The sequence below is a fragment of the Orbicella faveolata genome, unplaced genomic scaffold, assembly GCF_042242905.1.
Source record: "Orbicella faveolata isolate gen_17 unplaced genomic scaffold, um_ofav_v1 contig_3, whole genome shotgun sequence".
NCBI lineage: Eukaryota > Metazoa > Cnidaria > Anthozoa > Scleractinia > Merulinidae > Orbicella > Orbicella faveolata.
The window spans coordinates 13,663,145-13,685,000 of record NW_028301558.1 but is presented as its reverse complement, the minus strand read 5'-3'; the positions used below and the strand labels follow the sequence as shown (position 1 = coordinate 13,685,000).

The following is a 21,856-nucleotide window of genomic DNA, read 5'->3' as shown; positions in this document are numbered from 1 at the left end:
CAAAGCGACACATCAAAATTTTTCTTGGATCGCGGCGAGTTTATAGTTCGCATTTTCTCGATCTCGGGCAAACAAACAACTTCAAACTGCTCGTTAACCTAAATGTAAAGCTGACAACAAACGAAAATTACATTCGGTAAAAGTGTTTCTCAAAAGTTAGCGGTCAAGCTTAAATTTGGATCAGTTTTCCGAAGAATTGAAAACCAACTGCACATGGTTGAAGCCATGATGGCTTTTGGTTGCTGAGCTCTCTGTCCTTCACGACCTCTTCGACAAAAGAAAAGAACAACATGGCGCCAGACATTTCTTAAAGCGAGAGTGGAGAAGAAAGCGAACAAACACCCCTGGCTTTGAGCTGTTTAAGATGCTCTTATTCAATAGCAGGTTTGTGAGTTTCGTTTTCCTTTCCATTTCGTTTTAAATTGATGAGTTGCGCGTCTAAGGCTGAACTTGAACACATAAATGGTTTATTTCTTTCATTATTTGGTAAAATAAGCTTAAATGAACGGAAGACTGAGGCTTAAAGGAAATTGTCAGAAATGTAAGCGTATATTTTATACACAATGCAGTCGCTCCTTCGAGGGGCTAGCTGTTTCTTCAATTCCTAGAGTTTAATTCACGATCGAGCGAGTGGAGCGATCGAGCAAAACTGAAACCAGGGAACTAAAGTTAAATAATTCATCAGAGGCTATCAATATTTGATAAAACTTCCTTTATTAAGGATCAGAAAAACTATTATCTTTAAAGCTTTTGGAACAGAAGGATTTCGTATGTAAGACTTGAAACAGAAATTTGTTGAAACTCTCATGTACAAGTTTTGCTCGCCGAAAGCATTTAAATGGCTTTCGACGCCAGAAAAGTTTTACAGTGAAAGCTTGTGCTGAATTTTATTGTCTCCAAATCGCTGAAAAATTCTCTCTAAAATGCCCGCTATGCATTACTAACTTCGACAGGTTGATACAGACCAGTTTGTTGTTTTTTTGGTCCGTCTCCGAGTGCTGAGTGCCTTTGTTCAACCAGCCGATTCAACTCCTTCTCGCTTAAATTAGCAAATCTCTTAGGTGGAGGCCCGTCAAAAACACTTGAGCTCGAAATTTTGTAGCTCACAGGAATATTCCTCTCCATATCCGGAAGAATGATTAAATCTTTCCGTATTTTAAGAGAAACAAAAATTGAAATTATGTTTTAAAAAGTGTCAACATCGATGAAAAAATTGCCGAGAAAAAGTACAAATAAACAAACTGACGTGAGCGTGCAACCCATGGGCAAATGGATCGAGCGTATTGGCCAATCAGAACGCGCGCTTCGCTAAGGCTACGTTATAAATTGAAACAGAGCAGAGTAGCTGCACCTGCTGTGATCGGTAAGGATAACCCCTACCTCGACCTTGATTATTCTCGATACCACAAAAACCTCATCCAATAATTGTATATAATCCTGCAACAGTTTTCACGACAAAACGCAAAGGCAACTAAGGCTGGCAGCTAAAGAAGCGGGGACATGGCGACCTAATTACACGTGCACTTGCACGGCCTGTGACCGGACCCTGTACTCTCGTGATACACCACCAAATTCTCAGCAGTTCCACAACAACGAATGTGTCAGCACGGAGAACTTGAATGTTACTTTTCGAGGTGAAGATTTCTTATGAAGTAAAAGCCTGGTAATCTGGACTAATCTCACAACAACAATGAAGAAATTGCCTATGCCTAGAAAAAAGATGATAAGTTAAGTTTGTAGAAAGAGTCTGAGAAAAACATGATTAGCCAGCGAGACAAGATCCTTGAAGATGTTTGTCGCATTTCGAAAAAAGTCTATGACTGTCACTCAACTTCCGCGAGTCATGATCTGCAGGTCAGTGGCAGGGGAGGGTTTTGATGTGGTTGCGGGAATTATCTGTAAATTTTCGGCGATTTTCAGCTATGTCAGCTAAAATTGAAGCCCATTTCTTAGTCATCACTTAACTTTACACACCAAAGACTTAGCCAATTCTCGGCTATCAGAGTCAGTAAACCCCATGCAGAGTAAATGCCATCGCGGGCGCGGGTGGACGCCCATTCAGTGTACTAAAAGTAGAGGGCTAGAATTAACTGGCAGGGTAAAATGTACTGAAGAGTAAAAACGAGTGCGTATAAAGAATATCTTCTGTTGTTTATGATTTTACGCTTCACTTATTTCACGTTCCGAGAGAACACTTTCATACGATGGTGGACAAGGATTCGCATCCGTCTCCTGTTCTTCATCTGTATAACATGGAGGAGCTACACATTGCGTCTGCGTAGTTGCGTCAATAGTGTCGTCAGTCGTGGTTACTTCTTCGTAAGACGGTGGATGGCCAATCATTCTCGTCAAGAGAAAGTTGATTTCTCTTCTTGATGACGATAGGTTACCAGTCTGTGACTCGTCGTTGTTGCTCTGTCGTTCTCGCAGTATTAACTCGATCAACTCAACACTTTGAGTCGTAGAACTTTGAAGTTCGTTTATTCGCATTGCACCTTCCGACGCGTGTGCTCTCCTTTTAAAATAACGCCACCAAAATAAACAGATTGCAGCCATCACTCCGAAAGTACACATTGTATAACCTCCTGTTTTCATTTGCAAACTGTCAGCTGTGACTCCAATAACCACCAATGAAAGTCCGCATAGAATTAACACTGTGATAGCGATGGCCGCCTTCAGCTGACATGAGCTGTGTGTAATAAGCCGTCTGTGATAACCACTGTACCAAACTTCGCTTAATTCGTCCATTTTAAGGCTATGATAATGTCACAACTATTACAGTTATTAAAAGAATTTTCGGCTCAGCTTAAAATGTATTAATTTACATATTTGCCAGGATACATGAAAAGTGCTGTGGCAAACGAAACAAACCGACCCCTAGCAAACACCTCATGCACTAAAACAAGTCTGGTACGAGGCGTTTAAAAGACGTTACTGTTGCTTGTCGATAGAGATTGCTCGTAGATAAGCTCTCGCTCTCTCTCTCTGTCAAGCTTAACTGGGCCTACACTTGTCACACTGAATAAATCATGAATTTGTTTGTCAGAAAAATAGCCTTCGGCGGTCCGCTGATGCGTTTACTGTAAATATTAAGATAGATGTCTCTCAGCATGCAGAGTAACAATCATTTTCTTTAACGAGGGTCAGACGATCTTGTTTCCGAAGGAAGAAAATAAGCGAGATCGGGGTGAGACTACCACAGACTACAGTTCATATTTATACACATCACGGAGGACACAGCACCGGGTATAGTAAGCTTTCTGAGGAACTCACGCAAACGATTTCTGAGGTATTGATTAGCTACGGAATTAGGACTTAGTGTTGAAATTTACCGAGAGAACTAGTGTAGCTGTCGAGTAGACTTCATCGATTTTAATTTTTATAATTTGCCGGCGTCTCTTTAAGAATACTAACTGACAGCTGGTTTAAGAGTCTTCGTATTAAACACCTGTGAGGTGTAGGCAGTGTTAGTTAAAAATATCCTCTGATTCATGCCAAAGTTGCCCGAACATTCTAGTTAATAGGCAAAAGTTCTGCTCCTGATCTTGCAACTAAAGATTTCGATGAATTTTACGCATCAAAAATGGAGACGAAACGGGCTCAATTTCAAAATGTCAAATTTAGGCATGTAGTGTCTTTTTTTTTTTTTTTTTCATGCAAAATGAAGTTCTGACGATATAACAGAGATCTATTAGGTGGTCCATTGCAATCCCACTGTGACATGTTGTTCCATGTCGCTAGGAGTTTACAAACACTGTAGATGGTTGATAAAAACGCTGTGGACGGTTGATACCGACCTGAAACTTCCGGAATATCAACCTATTGATCCTCTCCTATTTCCACAAGTACATCAATTTGTGGAAGGTGAATGAATAGGCGATAAAGGTAGAGCAAAAGTCAGGTGAGGCAAACACCAACCAAGAAGAACGCATTTGTTGAAACCTCAGAATATTTTTCATTCGCCCAGCGTCTCGGAGACTGAAAATTACTGGTCAAGGGACGGAAATGTTGGGCTGTTGATAATAGCCAAGACCAGGTCACATGCTTTGGCTTTTGATCGTTATTTACTCAAGAGACAGTAAATAGAGATGTATAACTGCAAGGTGCGGTGTAAATAAACAGATGGATTACAGAGTGAATCACAGCTATCTCTGGGGGAGGTCATTTTCAGGGTTTACATCCGAGCATAGCTTTTAATTCTCCCAGATACAAGAGACGTGACCTCCGTTTTCCAAATATTCATACCAGCCAAGTAACGTTGTGTCAAAGCAGTTCCAGTACCATTGCTACTCTCACCGACGCAACAGTCAAGTTTGTTTTCACACTGCACTTCACAGTAATTCAACATACACCCGCTGTACCAGGTGCATTTCTGTGTACCACGTGAACAACCTTACGAAATCAGGGGCGCCCATGCAATATGCAACGGATATTGAACTTTCGTGATGTGAAAATTTACTCCACCGTGTTGTTTTCGATCAGACCGATTTGATTAGACCGTAGAATAACTAACCGTGAAAACCACTCAAGCTTTCCTGAGTGTTTCCTTCAAACGTCAAGTATACTGATTCGAACACTTTTTTTACTGTCGAATTCTTAAAGTTGAGCCCCGCCTCACGGCCACCACGTTAATACCGCCATCTTGTTATTACGACCACTTAATTCTGGCCCGCGGACTAAAGCTCAGTCAGTCATTTTCTTCAATTAAATCTAGTCACCAGTTAATACAGCCAGATGTGAAAAAAAGGGTTGTGATTATTCAAACTTTCTTTGTTAAACTTTTTTGACCAAACTTTTGCTCATTTTCCGGCTCCCAAATGCTTGCGTTACTTGAGGAGATAGTTCGTTAGTTGACTTATGCTTACTACCGCACAGCGTGCAAACCAATATTAACTGACGTGAGGCAAAACTGAAACTGAGATGAACATGAGGTACAGCCAAATGCCACGAGGTGAATGTTCAATCACTGAGAAGAGGGTGTGAAAATCGTGGATGGATAGAGCAGCCTTTGACATAAATTCACGGCGTAAACCAACTGAACTGCACTGCCAAATCTATCATCTTGGATCTTTGAAGCAAGCGTTATATCATTGAAGAGAAAGCATGCATTCCGGTGGTGTCTGTGAAATTCCTGTGTTTAAATCGTGTTATTGTTTCAATTCATTGCTTTGTTTACGTAGTCACCCATTTGCGGCTATTAACTGGTACACGGAAAGCGATAATATAGAAAATGAAACTACTAGAAGTTGAACACGGCTTGCAACTTATTTGTTTTTATTTCGAATATTTGACTCTGTAGCGAGCAAAAACAGTTGCAGTAGGTAAGTAAAACGGGTGATGTAGCAGCTCTCGTAAGGTCTCACATGAATGGCTTGCTACCCTTTGCAAGAACAATGAACAAGCAACAGAAACAATGCACCTAGCCCTAAAACAATAACAGCTGCTAATAATGAAGAAAATTACAAGCTTACGAGAGCTGCTACATTTAAAAACAGTCAGTTTAACAATGCTCCCAGGGTCTTCATGGCTCAGTTGCTTAAGCATCGAAATTGTGTTGCGGTTTTCATGGCTGAATTATTTGGTGTAAAGATCATTAGCTTTGATTAGCGTTTTATCCGAACTGAGAAGACGAAAATGCTAAAGAAGAAGGGAAGAATCAGTCTTCTGTGAGTTGCTTCAGCACGTTCCTAGGGTTCGTGTATTACATCCTGTAGGCACACAGCGATTCGCGAGTCTGACAGACTAGATTCTCCAGTTGTTTTCTATTTAGCCACTGGATGACGAGCTCGATGTTTTTATCGGCTGTTATTAGAGTTGGCGAGTAGTGAAGCCCCGAGCCCACTATACCAAAGTGAATGCTGACGCTGAGAGCAAGCCTTCTAAATCCACTAACCAATCGATCAAATAAAATACTACTTTTTGTTTGGAAACTTCACGAAAACGCCAAGTTGATGTGAAGTTGAATTTGGTGCAGTCTAACGATCGTTGAACTGCTCCAGTGTAGCGAGCCAATCAGATCGATGGCTCGTTTTGTCGATACCAGTCAGAGGGTTATGTTATACTGTCCGCTGATAGGAGACCCAAAGAACACGATTGCTTCTGCGCTCTTCTTAAGGCAAAATTTCTCCTGACTTTTAAAAGCACTTAGTCTATTCGGCTTTTTTTTTCGATTCAATCAAGTCGGCTGCCATGATGGTTCAGTTCACTTTTCAATCCTTCGCTCTTACAGAACTCGGGGAGACTCTCGGAGTATAACGGTTAATAAAGAAAGGGTTTAAGAAATCGTAGTTGACTCACTTCAAATTAATAGAGTCACTTGCGGTTAAAGTTACCCACCAAATTTGTACGTAACTTCCCCACCCCCACCTCGTTCGAATTCCTTCCTCCCTCATAGTAGTTATTTCAGTTCTGTCGGCATTACTAGGTAGAAAGGTTGCAAAGTTGATATAGGCATTGTAGAAAAACAGGATGCTAAACTCTAACCTTGACAGCTGATACATGCCAGTAAATTTGTCCTCACGCTGAGATTCTACTGCCTAATTTTATAGTCAGTCTTAATCGATGTCAACAAACAAGAGCGCCGCCGAACGAGTTTGAATATTGTGCTTCAGGCATGGGGCTTTGCGGTTTTGCGGTGTTGATTGTTTTTCTTATGCGATAATGCGGTGTTTCGTCGACTTTTCTTGCGGTGATTGCGGTGTTTGTTAATTTGCTTGCGGTGTAGCGGTGTTTAGAGCCCTCCTCCTCCTACCCCCCCCCCCTCGCCGCCCCCATGCCCCCCTCCTTCAGTACGTTGAGCCACTGGGGGTACGTGATCAAAGCAAAGTGAAACACTGAGTACGCGTTCCAGTCATTCTAAACAACGACAAAACAGTGCAACTTGTCTATAGGCTATGTCTCGTTTCGTGCTGGAAGCAACATAAAAACTATAACCGCGTTTCACCTTTTAAGATTGTTCATGTATGATTTACCTATCCAATATCTACGATCATTTCTTATGCAAGAAAACAAGACGGAACTAATCAACCATAGACAGCAACATTAACGATCAAAACATCAACAAAAGGAAAAGTCACTCTAAACGTAATTGATATTTTGTTCTTATTCTCTTAAAGGAACAAGACAAATAATCTCTTCTCTACATCGAGCTGACTTCGTTTTAACCCGGCCATCACAGAGCGCAGAGCAACCAAAGATGCACAGGTTAACCAGCAAAGATAAACTCAGCCGACTGCTCCGCTTAACTCCTCTTATTTTTGTCATAGCTGGTTCTGTTTTAATACTATTGGGTAATACTGCTTCGTTAAAAAGCTGCAAGATGGCTGGTCCTGTGGTTGTAGCTGTCGGTGGATTGTTATTACTTTGCATCACGGTCTGGAATCCACACCAAGTGAAGCTCGCTGGAACCACAATTTGCGAAGAGGCTGTGATCGCGGCAGAACAACAAGCCAATAGAACTGCCTCAAGCGCTGGCTCTAACGATCAGCTGGGACCGATTCATGACTTCGAAATCAAAACACCGTCGGAATCGTCTTGGAAAGAAATGGTACCTCCTTCATACGAAGAAGCTGTTGGCAATAATAGAGGTGTAGGAAATTTGCAAACTAGCACTGAAGTTTTACCATGTGATGACAAGGAATCGAGTTTGGTCTACACTTGGCGCACTAAATAAATGATGAATTTGTCTGTCAGGAAAATAGCCTACGGCGGTCCGCTGATGTATTAAAAAAAGATAGATGTCTCTCAGTATGCAGAGTAATAGTCATTTTTTTAACGAGGGTCAGGTGATCTTGTTGTCGAGGGAAGAAAATAAGCCAGATCGCTGTGAAACTATCAAAGACATCACGGAGGACACAGTGCGGGGCATATTAAGCTTTCTGAGGAGCTCGTGCAGGTATTGATTAGCTACGGAATTAGGATCCAGTGTTTAGTTTGACCGAGATCGAGAGAACTAGCCTAACCGATTAGACTTCATAGATTTTAGGTTTTACAATTTGCCGGCGTCTCAGTACAAAACTATTGATCTTCCTGAGATTTTACTTAAATGATGTATAAGAGCAGCTGAAAACTAATATTCATACAAATTTTTGCTCCGAATGGGTTCTTGGTTTTGTGATACACTACCCTTGAATTTCTAAGCTTTTGCGTGACGCGGCATTTACATGACGGCCTAGAGAGCTGTCATGGTGGTTAAAAAAATGACTTATTTCGGGGAACTTGGCTATCTGAACAGTTCATGTCTTAGAAAAAATATTATTTTAATGTTTTAGAGTTCCTCGAGAGATAAAATCACGCTTTTGTAGCAAAACTCAGTGACAGATGTTTCTGTTGGTTTCCGGCCGCCATGTTGGTGCCCATACGGATGGGCACCAGCATGGCGTCTCCATACAAATCTCTATAAATTTGGGTAAAAAATTTCTCCGCATATCTCGCATAAGAAAAATTGCTGTGACCAGAATTTTGGCGAGATTCTTTGCATATTTACCTTCTTTCATTTCCCAGATTCTGGACTTTATCTATTGACCGGTTTTGATTTTTATTTTGCTCTGTTTTGAATTGCGTGACACTGAAAACCAGCAATACGGAAATACTGGCACCTCGTATAAGAGTCTTCGTATTAAACGCTTGTGGGGTGTATGCATACAGTAGTATTTAAAAATATGCATTAAGCCGTCGTGTAAAGTTTTCCCGAACATTCTTGTTAATCCGTAAAAATTCTACTCATCATCTCTTGCGATCTCTAGTGTTCAAAGCTACTGATCAAATTTGTCACTTCTCCACCCCGCCAAGTTCCTTCCTTCCTTCATCGTCTCCTTTACTTGAACTTTCTCAAACATAGTTATTTCAGTTCTCTCATTATCTACGTTACAAGTTTTTGCGCATACGAATTGTAGAAAAACAATATGCTAAAATCTGACCCTGACAGTTGATGAATGAGTAAATTTGTCCTCAGGCTGAGATTCCACTCTGCCTAATTAAGTTGTTAATGGAGTGACGTCAACAAACGAGCGCCTAACGAGCAGTTGAATTTTGTGCTTCAGGAGGTTGTGCCACCGTGATCAAAGCAAAGTAAAATACGGAGTATCCGTCCCAGCCATTCCTGAAAACGACGAGACAGTGCAAAGTATCTATACTCTCTGCCTCAAATTGTGCCAGAAGCAACATAAAACCATAACCGCGTTTCAAGTTTTAAGACTGTTTATGTATAAAACCTATCCAATATCTACGATCATCTCTTATGCATGACAGCTAGACGGGACTAATTAACCATAAACGTCAGCAATAACGATCAAAACATCAACAAAAGGAAAAACACCTCTAAACGTAATTGACATTCTGCTCTTCTTTTCTCGAAGGAACACGACAAATAATCTCTTCTCTCCATCGAGCTGACTGGTCATCACAGAGAAACGAAAGATGCACAGGTTAACCAGTAGAGACAAACTCAGCCGGCTGCTCCGCTTAACTCCTCTTATTTTTGTCATAGCTGGTTCTGTTTTAATAATAGTGGGTAACACTGCTTCCTTAAAAAGCTGTAAAATTGCTGGTCCTGTGATCGTAGCTGTCGGCGGATTGCTACTACTTTTCATTACAATCTGGAGTTCACGCCAAGACAAGCTCGTTGAAAACACAATTTGCGAAGAGGCTGTGATCGCAGCAGAACGCTACGCCAATAGAACTGCCTTAAGCGCTGGCTCTAACGATCAGCTGGGACCGATTCATCACTTCGAAGTCAAAACACCGTCGGAATCATCTTGCAAAGAAATGGTACCTCCTTCATACGAAGAAGCGGTTGACAATAATAACGTTATAGGAAATTTGCAAGCAAGCATTGAAGTTGTACCACGTGACGCGAAGGAATCGAATTTGGACAACACGACTTCTGCACCACCGTCTTGCGAAGAAAGTCAAGAAAATGCGAAGACCGCTTGATAATTCCACTTAATGGTTCTTATAAATTTACTGTGAATAAATTACTCTTTCTTGGAAATGAAAAACGTGTGGGCCAGGACTGAAAAGGAGAGGGCACATTGTATAAGGAATTATTTGGCTCTGTTTATATCACAAGAAAATGTGACAAACTTGCAGACAAAGTAAATTTTAAGTCTTTGGCAGAACATTGGCAGACTCAGGAATTGGTTATAATGGAGAAATTATAGCACTCTAGGATTTCTGTTTGTTGACGGCTAAATAGGTTTAAGACCGGTGTAGCTGCATACTCTACATCCAAGATTATAGCATCTAACTGATTTAAACGGAAAGAAAATATTCACGGGAAGATAGTTAACGATGCATGTCGTAGGCCCGTTCACATTGATTGGTGTATAAAAGCAATACATGTATTTAATTTAAACATAAAATATAATAAACTGTAATCAGTATTGACTTATCTTCAACTGAATTCGTCGCAAAATTAAATATTGTTAACAAGGTCATTCATGGAATTCAGTTATGGCACGGAAGAACAGAAATTGCGTCCGTAAACCCTTCAGGGAAATTTAGATTTATTTGCGTTTTTAATTTTTGAGACAAATTTAGTAAAGTTACGATGTAGCGATAGCAGCTCGATTGTTCCCACTTACTTGCTGAACACTGAGGTTATTAGATGGCAATATTTTTGTTCTTGTTCATCACTTCATATGGATGGGATGGATGTAATAGCTAAGAATTGAATTGCTCAGTAGTTTTAACTGGCAGCTCAGTGAGATCTGAATTCGGCGAAAGTTACTGGAAGCTGAAAAATGAGCTGAACTCAGAAATTGTTAAAAATGTAATTGACAGGCGCAGAAACCAGCACCAGACGCTCCATGTAACTTAAGACACAAAATAAAAGAAATTGTAATCAATATTGTATTATCTTCAACTGAATTCGTCGGAAAAATTATTTTAAAATACTTACATGGAATTCATTTATGACACAGAAGAACAGAAATATCGTCGGTCATCAAACTCTTCAGGGAAATTTGAAAGTACTTTACTTCCTCGATATTCATAGTGTCTGTGCTTAACTCTCTATGTAATAACGTTTTCAGCTAGTTAGTGGGAATTAACAATCGGGCTGCTATCGCTGCATACGTAACTTTGCTAAATTTGGCAAGAATAACGCAAATAAAATTGCTACATTTTACGGTTAGGCAACGCCGGTTGATACTGGTTTCGCCTTAAGCCGTGCAATTGTTCAGCACCCTGCTCAATACAAGTACCTGTATACAAACTCAATCTCTGCTTAAATAATATTAAGCGATTCATGGCTAATATTCTGCTGCAAGCTCTGTTTAGTACAGTCTATGTAAAAAAAAAATGAGCTTGACCACATGGAAATGCTGACTCCTGAGTGTCAGAGCCTAAAGCTGAAAATAGCGATATTATCATCCCAAGATATCGTTCTGTGGAGCTACTTTTAAAAATATTACTTTCTTGAACGAAGAGCAGTTTTCTAATATTATAAAATTTAAATACGATTAGACCTCTCCAACTCAGCCGGATTTCATTGCTGTCAAGCCACGCATCGCATTTCAACCTCTTGTTACAGTCGAGAAATATCTTTGCGAAAAGCAACTCAGTCCGAGCGAGAAGATAAGATTTAAGACTTTGAAATGTTATAATTATGTTTTCTAACTGACGTTGCATAGCAATTAACATATTATTATCTGTAACTAAGTCAAGACCGTAAATTTTGACATCATTCTTCCATTGACCTTGCAGGCAATTTAGAGTCGAGAGTTAACTGCTCCATGATAGCGTTTTTTATATCAGAGAAAATTTTTTTCTCTATTATTGTAAATAGTTTCTGAAAAACCTTTGAGAGGATGACTCTATCAAAGTTTAAAGTATTAAAGTAAGTGTATCGTAAAATTGTTCCGCTTACTTTTTTTTTCATGATCACTAACGACTACAAAAATTTCGCTACAGTAAAGACTACACTAAAGGAAAAAGAGTTGAGTATGAAATCATTACAGAAGTTACGTGGAGCCCATTCAAGTTTAAAGTGCATTGTCATCTAGTTGTAGACGATGGCGTAATTTAGTGCACAAACAGCGTCTCTGGTATCATCATAGTTCAGTGAATCTGCGACAAATCATGATCATGAGACTTCAGTTGGCGTGCCAGTAATTCCTATGAGGAATTAATGTTACTTCTAACATATGGATCGAGCCAATTAAAAGTATGTGCAAATTGTCGACCAGCAAAAACAGAGAATTTGAAATTTATTAGTAATTATTTTGTGTGTGTGAATTAGCATCGTTCGCAGAAACAGCGAAGTAAAGCTATAAACTCTGGGCCCTCCAGTTCAGTCTGGCATGCACGTAGCCATCCCGACAAAGTAAACAAAAAGCGACAATGAAATTCGTTTCTCGAAAACCCGTGAGACCAGCGGAAGCTCAATTAATATAGGAGAGTTATCTGTTTTATAGCGGTTTCTGCCCGGACAAATTTCAACATTTTTGTCGCAGGTCTGTTATGGTCCAGTCGGCTGTGCCTCGTACACAAACAAACGCGGGAAAACTCTCGCAGTCTGACGAAGTTTGCAAAGTTCGTATAGGCATTACACAAAAAAATATGCTAAATACTCACCATGACAGTTGGTGCATGACTACTATTATTAGTTGGTACCGTCAACAGCTTCTTCAGCTATTATTATTATTAAAGCGAAATGTCCTCAGGCCGAGCTTGCACTGCTGAAACTTTTAATTGACGTCAATGGACGAGCTTAGCGAGTTTGCATTTTGTGCGTCACTATGTTGGGGTAAGTGATGAAGACAGAGTGTGAAATATTGATACCAGTCATTCTACATAACGACAAAATAGTGCCACGTAAAAACCATAACCGCGTTTCAATTTTTAAAACCGTTCATGTATAATTAAGACCTATCCAAAACTAACCACGATCATCTCTTATGCATGACAGGAAGACGGAACTAATCAACGATATCTAAAAAAACACCAAGGAAACTGAAGTTGCTCTTGACTTAACTGAAACAATTGTGTTCTTATTGTCTCGAAGGAGAGCGACAAATAATCTCCTCTCTACATCGAGCTGACTTCATTTTAACCCTGCTATCACAGAGCGACCAAAGATGCAAAGGTTAACCAGCAAAGATAAACTCAGCCGGCTGCTTCGCTTAACTCCTCTTATCTTAGTCATGGCTGGTTCTGTTTTAATACTAATTGGTAACACGGCTTCCTTAAAGACCTGTAAAATTGCTGGTTCTGTGGTTGTAGCTGTTAGCGGATTGTTATTACTTTCATTACAGTCTGGAGTTCACGCCAAGACAAACTCGTTGAGAAGACGATTTTTGAAGAGGCTGTGATCGCAGCAGAACACTTCGCCAATAGACCTGCCTTGAGCGCTGGCTCTAACGATCAGCTGGGACCGATTCATCACTTCGAAATTAAAACACCGTCGGAATCGTCTTGCAAAGAAATAACACCTCCTTCATACGAAGAAGCTGTTGGCCATAATAGCGGCATAGGATATTCGCAAACTAGTTCTGAAGTTGTACCAAGTGATCACAAGGAAGCAAGTTTGGAAAACACGGCTTCTGCACCACCATCTTACGAAGAAAGCCATGAAAATGCGAAGACAGTTTCATAATTCATCTTAATGGTTCTCATAATTTACTTTAAATAAAGAACTCCCTCTTCGAAATGAAAAACGTCTGGGCCAGGACTGAAATGTAGAGAAAAAATTGCATAATTGTATAAATTGCGAAAGTCAGGAAGTATTGAGCTCTGTTTATATCACAAGAAATTGCGACAAACTTTCTGACAAAGTAAACTCCTTGGCAGAACATTGGCGGACTCAGGAATTGGTTATAATGGGGAATTTATAGAACTCTAGGATTTCTGTTTGTTGACGATTGAATAGGTAGCTACATACTCTACAGCCTAGATTTTAGAAGCTAACTGATTCGAACGGAAAAAAATATTTACGCCGGAGATAATAAACGATGTATGTCGTCTGGCTAAGCCAATATCATTTTTTAACATCAAGTAGGTCCGCGTTTACACTGATTGGTGTATAAAAGCAGTATTTAGTTTTATATCCACAATCTGTATAAAACATAGAATATAGTAAATTGTAATCAGCACTGACTTATCTTCAACTGAATTCGTCGCAAAAATTGTTAAAAAAAGTCGTACATAGAATTCATTTATGATACGGAAGAACAGAAATATGGCCGGTAATTAAACGTTTCAGGGAGATTTTATTTGCGTTTTTAATTCTTGAGTCAAATTTGGTAAAGTTACGTATGTAACGATAGCAGCCTGATTGTTCCCACTAAATTGCTGAACATTGAGGTTATTAGATGGGAATATTTTTGTCCTTGTTCATCATTAATGATATGGAAGGCTGGGATGTGGTTTAACTAATAGCTAAGAATTGCTCAGTAGTTTTCACTGACAGCTCAGTGAGATCTGAATTCGGCGAAAGTTACTGGAGGCTGAGAAAAGAGCTGAACTCAGAAATTGATGAAAATGTAATTGACAAGTCCAGAAACCAGCATCAGACGCTCCATGTAGCTGAAGACACAAAATGTAATAAATTGTAATCAGTATTGTAATACCTTCAACTGAATTCGTCGGAAAAATCATTTAAAAAGTCGCACATGGAATTCAATTCTGCCACGGAAGAACAGAAATTTCGAATTCCTCGGTCATCAAACGCTTCAGGGGAATTTGAAAGATCTTTACTTCCTCGATATTCATAGTGTATGTCCTCAACTTTCTATGTAATAACGTGTTCAGCTAGTTAGTGGGAATTAACAATCAGGCTGCTATCGCTGCATATGTAGTTTTGCTAAATTTGGCAAGAATAACGCAAATAAAATTGCTACATTTTACGGTAAGGCAAGGCCAGTTGATACCGGCTTCGCCTTAAGTCCAATTGTTCACCATCCAGCGCAATAAAAGGCCGGAGCTGTATACAAACTCAATCTATGTTCAAATTAGGCTGAGCGATTGATTGCTAATGTTCTGCCGTAAACTCTGTTTATTACAGTCTATGTAAAAGAAATGAGCTGGACCACATGCCGGAAGTGCAGACTCCTGGGTGTCAAAGCCTAAAGCTGAATGTAGCGATAATATCATCCCAAGTTATCGTGCTACACTTGGGGGAGCTTCTTTTAAAAATTTTACTCTCTTAAACGAAGAACATTTTTCTAGTATTATAGAATTTATAAACGATTAGACATCTCCAGCTCAACTGGATTTCAATGCTGTCAAGCCACGCATCGCTTTTCAACCTCTGATTACAGTCGAGAATTACCTTTGCGAATAGCAACCTGACTCAGTCCGAGCGAGACGATAAGATTTAAGACTCTGGAATGTTATAATTATGTTTTCTAACGAATTACTGACGTTGCATAGCAATTAATTTATTATTATCTGTAACTACGTAAAGACCGTACACTTTGACAACATTCTTCCATTGACCTTGCAAGCAATTAAGAGTCGAGAGTTCGGCAGGCTTTAATTGACTTATTGTTTTATATCCCGACATGCTGGCAGCGTTTTTTATATGAGAGAACATTTTTCTTTATTATTATAAATAGTTTCTGAAAAACCTTTGAGAGGATGAATCTATTAAAGTTTAAAGTACTAAGGTAAGTAAGTTTATCGTGAAATTGTTCGTCACTTTTTCTTTTGACGTCTACAACAATTTCTGAAACTTTTTCACTTTTTCAGAATGGGACCTATATACTTTGAAGCATTCTGTTCCATCAATATATGATAAATTACTGATGGCAAATTAAACTATTTTCTGACCCTACAGTTGACGTCATTGTAGTTGTTTTTCTTTTTTTAACTTTTAACCTTAAAACATATCCATGAGTATTTTCTAATCAGCCACAGCCAACATTGCCCTCTCTAGAGGCAATGATGCATACGATCTTAATATGACGGAACATCTTATATAAATTCTTTTACTATATTAACTTCGAAATAATGTGTTACTTTTCCTTGAGCTCTATCTCAGTTTATTATATCTCTCAGTTAGTACGCGCGCTGTGATTGGTCAATTTAGCGGGCCGTACTCTGCTGTACGGTCCGCTAAAATTTAAAGTTGGTTTTGTTGCCAAACTGTTTCGTATATTATAGCAAGTGAAATTTTAAAACTTTCCTATACTCTAAATCGTTTCCGATTCGCGCTTGGGCCATAAATCGAAGGAGAAAAAACTCGGTCCGTAACTTACAGTACGGACCTCGAACTCTGTTAGTAAGAGGTATGTAATTTAAATTTGCAAAATTTCCCAGCTTGTAAAATGTCCAAAGTTTCATACGTGAAACTGTTTGTCTTGTTTCACAATGTGAGCAAAGTTTGTTTTCAGTTCACTGAAAACAACTCAAAATTAGAACTGCAGCTGGAAATGATAAATTCGTCCGCGGCATTTTACAGAGAAACCGTAGTTCGCCTGCAGCTCGCTGGTGGAAAAACGTGTAGACCATGGAAACACGTGGCGACGGTAACGGTGCGTAAATGACCTCAATATATATTTAACCGAGATTTTTAACAGCTACATGTTCAATATTGTTACTTGACATGTTCAATTACCTTTGTGGTGCTTGTTTATTAACTGAATTCGGTCCCAAGTTATATATCGCTGGGTTGTTGTTTTTTTTTCTTTCATAAAAGTTCTGAGTATTAAACTAGTTTAAATTCAAATGAAATAAATGACCTAAGGACAGCTCAGTTTCGATTTTGGTAAATGATGACAATTTAAACTCTTTTTTGACGACATAAGCCCGTTCTGATGTCTACGTATTTTCTTTGAACGTAGTACGTACTTTAATTCGACAAAATAAATCATGCAGTTTTCGAAATGTCCGTGTACTCTCAGTTCACACTAGGTCAAGCCAGAAAATTGAACTGTTTTCGATTCGACCAGTATTCTATGCATCAACTTTTGCCGTTGAAAGTGTGTGAAAAGCCTGAAAGAAACTTACTAAGCTAAAGTAAATAGAGTTGAGTATGAAATAGAGTAGTCACGTGCACGTGAAGCCCATTTAAGTATAAACTGCATTGTCATCTAGCTAGTTTTAGACGATGGCATAATTTAGTGCACAAACAGCGTCTCTAGGGTCATCATAGTTCACTGAATCTGCAACAAATGAACTTCAGTTTGCATGCGAGTAATTCCTATGAGGAATTAATCTTGCTTCGAGCATATGGATCGAGCCAATTAAAACTATGTGTAAATTGTCGACCAGCAAAAAGGGAGAATTTGAAACTTATTATTAATTATTTTTCTTTTGTGTGTGTGAATTAGCGACGTTCGCAGAAACAGCGAATTAAAGCTACAAACTCTGAGCCGTCCAGTTCAGTCTAGCATGCCCGTAGGCATCCGGTCAAAGAAAACAAAAAGCGACAATGACATTCGTTTCTCAGAAACCCGTGATACCAGCGGAAGCTCGATTGATATAGGAGGGCTATCTGTTTTGTAGCGGTTTCTGCCCGGGCAAATTTCAACGTGTTTGTCGCAGGTTTGGTATGGTCAAGTCGACTTTGCCTCGTTCACAAACAAACGCGGAAAAACTCTCGTAGTCTGACTAATAGTTACTAACATCAGTTTAAAAAAAAAACCCTGATGATCGTAGTCGGTTCACCTAAACATACAACAACTTTGTCGGTTCCCCCCCCCCCCCCCCACCCCTCCCACTTTCCCCCTCTGGTCCACCCATCACCAGAACCTTGTTGATTCTTTCCTCCAACATGTCCCGTGCCGAAACTTTTACAGAAAATCATGGTTTCGGCTCTGTCATTGTATTGTCATAAAGTTTGTTAAGTTCGTATAGCTATTACAGAAAGAAAATATGCTAAATCTTTGGCTTGACAGTTGGTGCATGACTACTATTATTAGTTCGTATAGTCAACAGCTGCCTCAACTACTATTATTATTAGAGCGAAATGTCCTCAGGCCGAGCTTGCACTGCTGAAGCTTTTAATTGACCTCTATGGACGGGCTTAGCAAGTTTGCATTTTGTGCGTCACTATGTTGGGGTAAGCGATGAAGACAGTGTGAAATATTGATCCTAGTCATTTTACATAACGACATAATGGTGCAACGCAAAAACCATAACCGCGTTTCAAGTCTTAAAACTGTTCATGTATAATTCAGACCTATCCAAAACTAACCACGATCATCTCTTATGCATGACAGGAAGACGGAACTAATCAACGATATCTAAAAAAACACCAAGGAAACTGAAGTTACTTAAACTTAACTGAAAAAATTTTGGTTCTTATTCTCTCGAAGGAGAGCGACAAATAATCTCCTCTCTACATCGAGCTGACGGACTTCCTTTTAACAAGGCCATCACAGAGCGACCAAAGATGCAAAGGTTAACCAGCAAAGACAATCTCAGCCGGCTGTTTCGCTTAACTCCTCTTATCTTAGTCATAGCTGGTTCTGTTTTAATACTATTGGGTAAAACTGCTTCCTTAAAGACCTGTAAAATTGCTGGTTCCGTGGTCGTAGCTGTCGGCGGATTGCCGTTACTTTTCATTACAGTCGGGAGTTCACGCCAAGACAAGCTCGGTGAGAACACGATTTTTGAAGAGGCTGTGATCGCAGCAGAACACTACGCCAATAGAACTGCCTTGAGCGCTGGCTCTGACGATCAGCTGGGACCGATTCATCACTTCGAAGTTAAAACAACGTCGGAATCGTCTCAGAAAGAAATGGTACCTCCTTCATACGAAGACGCTGTTGACAGTAATACCAGCCTTGAAGTTGTACCATGTGATGCAAAGGAATCGAGTTTGGACAACACGACTTCTGCACCACCATCTTACGAAGAAAGCCATGAAAATGCGAAGACAGTTTCATAATTCTGCTTATATGGTTCTTATAATTTACTGTAAATAAAGAACTCCTTCTTCGAAATGAAAAACGTCTGGGCCAGGACTAAAAAGAATAGAAAACGTTGTATGAATTGCGGAAGTCAGGAACTGTACTGAGTTCTGTTAAAAAATTGCTACAAACTTTCTGACAAAGTAAACTCCTTGGCAGAACATTAGCAGACTCAGGAATTGGTTGTAACGGAGAAATTATAGAACTCTAGGATTTCTGTTTCTTGACGATTAAATAGGTAGCTACGTACTCTACAGCCTAAATTTTAGAATCTAACTTATTCAAACGGAAAGAACATTTTTACGGGAAGATAATAAACGATGCATGTCGTCTGGCTAAGCCAATATCATTTTTTAACATCACGTAGACCCGCGTTTACTCTGATTGGTGTATAAAAGCAGTATTTAATCTTATATCCACAATCTGTATAAAACATAAAATATAGTAAATTGTAATCAGCACTGACTTATCTTCAACTGAATTCGTCGCAAAAATTGTTAAAAAAAAAGAAAAAGTCGTACATGGAATTCATTTATGATACGGAAGAACAAAAATTGAAGATACGATACGGAAGAACAAAAACGCTTGAGGGAGATTTTATTTGCCTTTTTGATTTATGAGTCAAATTTAGTAAAGTTACATATGTAACGAAAGCAGCCTGATTGTTCTCACTAAATTGCTGAACACTGTGGTTATTAGATGGGAATATTTTTGTCCTTGTTCGTCATTACTGATATAGAAGGCTGGGATGTGGTTTAACTAATAGCTAAGAATTGCTCAGTAGTTTTCACCGACAGCTCACTGAGATCTGAATTCGGCGCGGAAAGTTACTGGAAGCTGAGAAATGGGCTGAACTCATAAATCGCTAAAAATATAACTGACAAGCACAGAAACCAGCATCAGACGCTCCTTGTAACTGAAGACACAAAACATAAGAAATTGTAATCAATATTGTATTATCTTCAACTGAATTCGTCGGAAAACTTATTTAAAAAGTCGCACATAGGATTCAATTCTGACACGGAAGAACAAAAATTCCGTCGGTTATAAAACGCTTCGGGGAAATTTGAAAGTTCTTTACTTCCTCGATATTCATAATGTATGTCCTTAACTTTCTATGTAATAACGTGTTCAGCTAGGTAGTGGGAATCATGTAACAATCGGGCTGCTATCGCTGCATACGTAATTTTGCTAAATTTGGCAAGAATTGAAAACGCAAATAAAATTGCTACATTTTACGGTAAGGCAAGGCCCGTTGATACTGGCTTCGCCTTAAGTCCAATTGTTCACCACCCAGCGCAATACAAGCAGCTGTATACAAACTCAATCTATGTTCAAATTAGGCTGAGCGATTGATTGCTAATGTTCTGCCGTAAGCTTTGTTTAGTACAGTCTATGTAAAAGAAATGAGCCAGTTGATCACATGGAAGTGCAGACTCCTGGGTGTCAGAGCCTAAAGCCGAATGTAGCGTTAATATCATCCCAAGTTATCGTTCTGTGGAGCTTCTTTTAAAACTGTTACTTTCTTAAACGAAGAACAGTTTTCTAATATTATAAAATTTATAAACGATTAGACATCTCCAGCTCAACTGGATTTCATTGCTGTGAAGTCACGCATCGCTTTTCAAGTGTAACAGTCGAGAATTACCTTTGCGAAAAGCAGCCTGACTCAGTCCGAGCGAGACGATAAGATTTAAGACTTTGGAATGTTATAATTATGTTTTCTAACGAATTACTGACATTGCAGAGCAATTAATTTATTACTATCTGTAACTACGTAAAGACCGTACACTTTGACAACATTCTTCCATTGACTTTACAGGCAATTAAGAGTCGAGAGCTCACGGCTCGACAGGCTTCAAAATCAAGTTTAATATCTTCGAACGTATAAAGAAGAAACGACCAATTATATACGTACAATATTTATTCAGTTGTGATTTTGATAAAACTATTTTTTGACGCGATTTAAGCCTGATGTCTACGTATTCATTCTTTCAACGTATGTACGTACTTTCAAAAACAAAATAAATCATAAAAATGATTTGCTTTCAGTATTTTATGCATCAATTTTTCTGGTTGAAAGTGCTTTGAAAAGGCTCCAGTTGGGATCACCACAGTTCAGAGTGAATCTGCGACAAATGGACTTTAGTTTGTATGCCAGTAATTTCTATGAGGACGAGCATATGGATAGAACCAAATAAACCTGCTGTGCAAATTGTCGCCAAGCAACCACAGGGCATTTTAAACGGATCATTGTTGTGAATTAGCGACATTTGCTGAAATCGCTAGGTAAAGTTACAAACACTGAGTCGTCCAGTTCAGTCTATAATGCACGTAGGCATCCGAACAAAATAAACAGAGACAATGACATTCGTTTCTTAGAAACCCGTGATACCAGCGGAAATTCCTACAATATAGGAGAGGGATCTCTATTGTAGCGATTTCTGTCCCGGCGACTTGAAAGTGGATGCAGTACTTTCAATTCAAACGCGATCCACATGTTTGACGCAAGTATGCTGTGGAACAAATAGCCGGTCTTGGAGGAATAGTCAAGTCGGCTGTGCTTCGTTCAAAACCAAACGTGGGAAAACTCTTGTAGTCTAATAGTTAATAGGTTACGTTTCAAGAAATCATGATCGTAGTCGGCACATTTCAAAATTTGATAGAGAATTTCTTCCACTCAAAGTTACCCACCAAATTCGTCAGTTATATTTTGGTTCTGCCATTCTTTTTAGAAAAGCGTACAAAGTTCGCAAAGTTGGTATTGACATTACGGAAAAAACAATATGCTAAAATCCGTTGACTTTGGCATATGATGCGACTGGACAAGATTTGTCCTCAGGCCAAGCTTGCACTGCTTAAGTTCTTAATTGTTTCATTGACGTCAATAGACGAGAGGGTACGAGTTTGAATTTTGTGTATCATCATGGTATATGGTGTCCATAGTTTAATATAGCACACTTCGTGCCGGAAGCAACATAGAAACCATAAAGGCGTTT

The 21,856-nt window shown here is 39.3% G+C and overlaps 3 protein-coding genes and 1 pseudogene across 3 annotated transcripts; 3 read left to right on the top strand and 1 right to left on the bottom strand.

Annotated features, from left to right (window-relative positions):
* Positions 1-1,354: 1,354 nt before the first annotated feature.
* LOC149106509 (uncharacterized) lies at positions 1,355-2,988 on the bottom strand. The gene has a single exon (XM_089298844.1). The coding sequence runs from the start codon at positions 2,746-2,748 to the stop codon at positions 2,161-2,163; it is 588 nt and encodes a 195-aa protein (XP_089154970.1). The 5' UTR covers positions 2,749-2,988; the 3' UTR covers positions 1,355-2,160.
* A 4,722-nt stretch (positions 2,989-7,710) lies between these two features.
* On the top strand, positions 7,711-10,402 carry LOC110047671 (uncharacterized). The gene is made up of 2 exons (XM_089298268.1): positions 7,711-7,894; positions 9,357-10,402. Exon 2 carries the CDS (start codon positions 9,418-9,420, stop codon positions 9,931-9,933), a length of 516 nt encoding a protein of 171 aa, XP_089154394.1. The 5' UTR covers positions 7,711-7,894; positions 9,357-9,417; the 3' UTR covers positions 9,934-10,402.
* A 2,195-nt stretch (positions 10,403-12,597) lies between these two features.
* On the top strand, positions 12,598-15,035 carry LOC149106508 (uncharacterized; annotated as a pseudogene).
* A 2,874-nt stretch (positions 15,036-17,909) lies between these two features.
* LOC149106507 (uncharacterized) lies at positions 17,910-19,351 on the top strand. The gene has a single exon (XM_089298320.1). The coding sequence runs from the start codon at positions 18,338-18,340 to the stop codon at positions 18,833-18,835; it is 498 nt and encodes a 165-aa protein (XP_089154446.1). The 5' UTR covers positions 17,910-18,337; the 3' UTR covers positions 18,836-19,351.
* The last annotated feature ends 2,505 nt before the right edge of the window (positions 19,352-21,856 follow it).

Excerpts from the sequence above, each read along its gene's own strand:
- LOC149106507 (XM_089298320.1), top strand. The coding sequence starts at position 18,338 with ATGCAAAGGTTAACCAGCAAAGACAATCTCAGCCGGCTGTTTCGCTTA.
- LOC149106509 (XM_089298844.1), bottom strand. The coding sequence starts at position 2,748 with ATGGACGAATTAAGCGAAGTTTGGTACAGTGGTTATCACAGACGGCTT.
- LOC110047671 (XM_089298268.1), top strand. The coding sequence starts at position 9,418 with ATGCACAGGTTAACCAGTAGAGACAAACTCAGCCGGCTGCTCCGCTTA.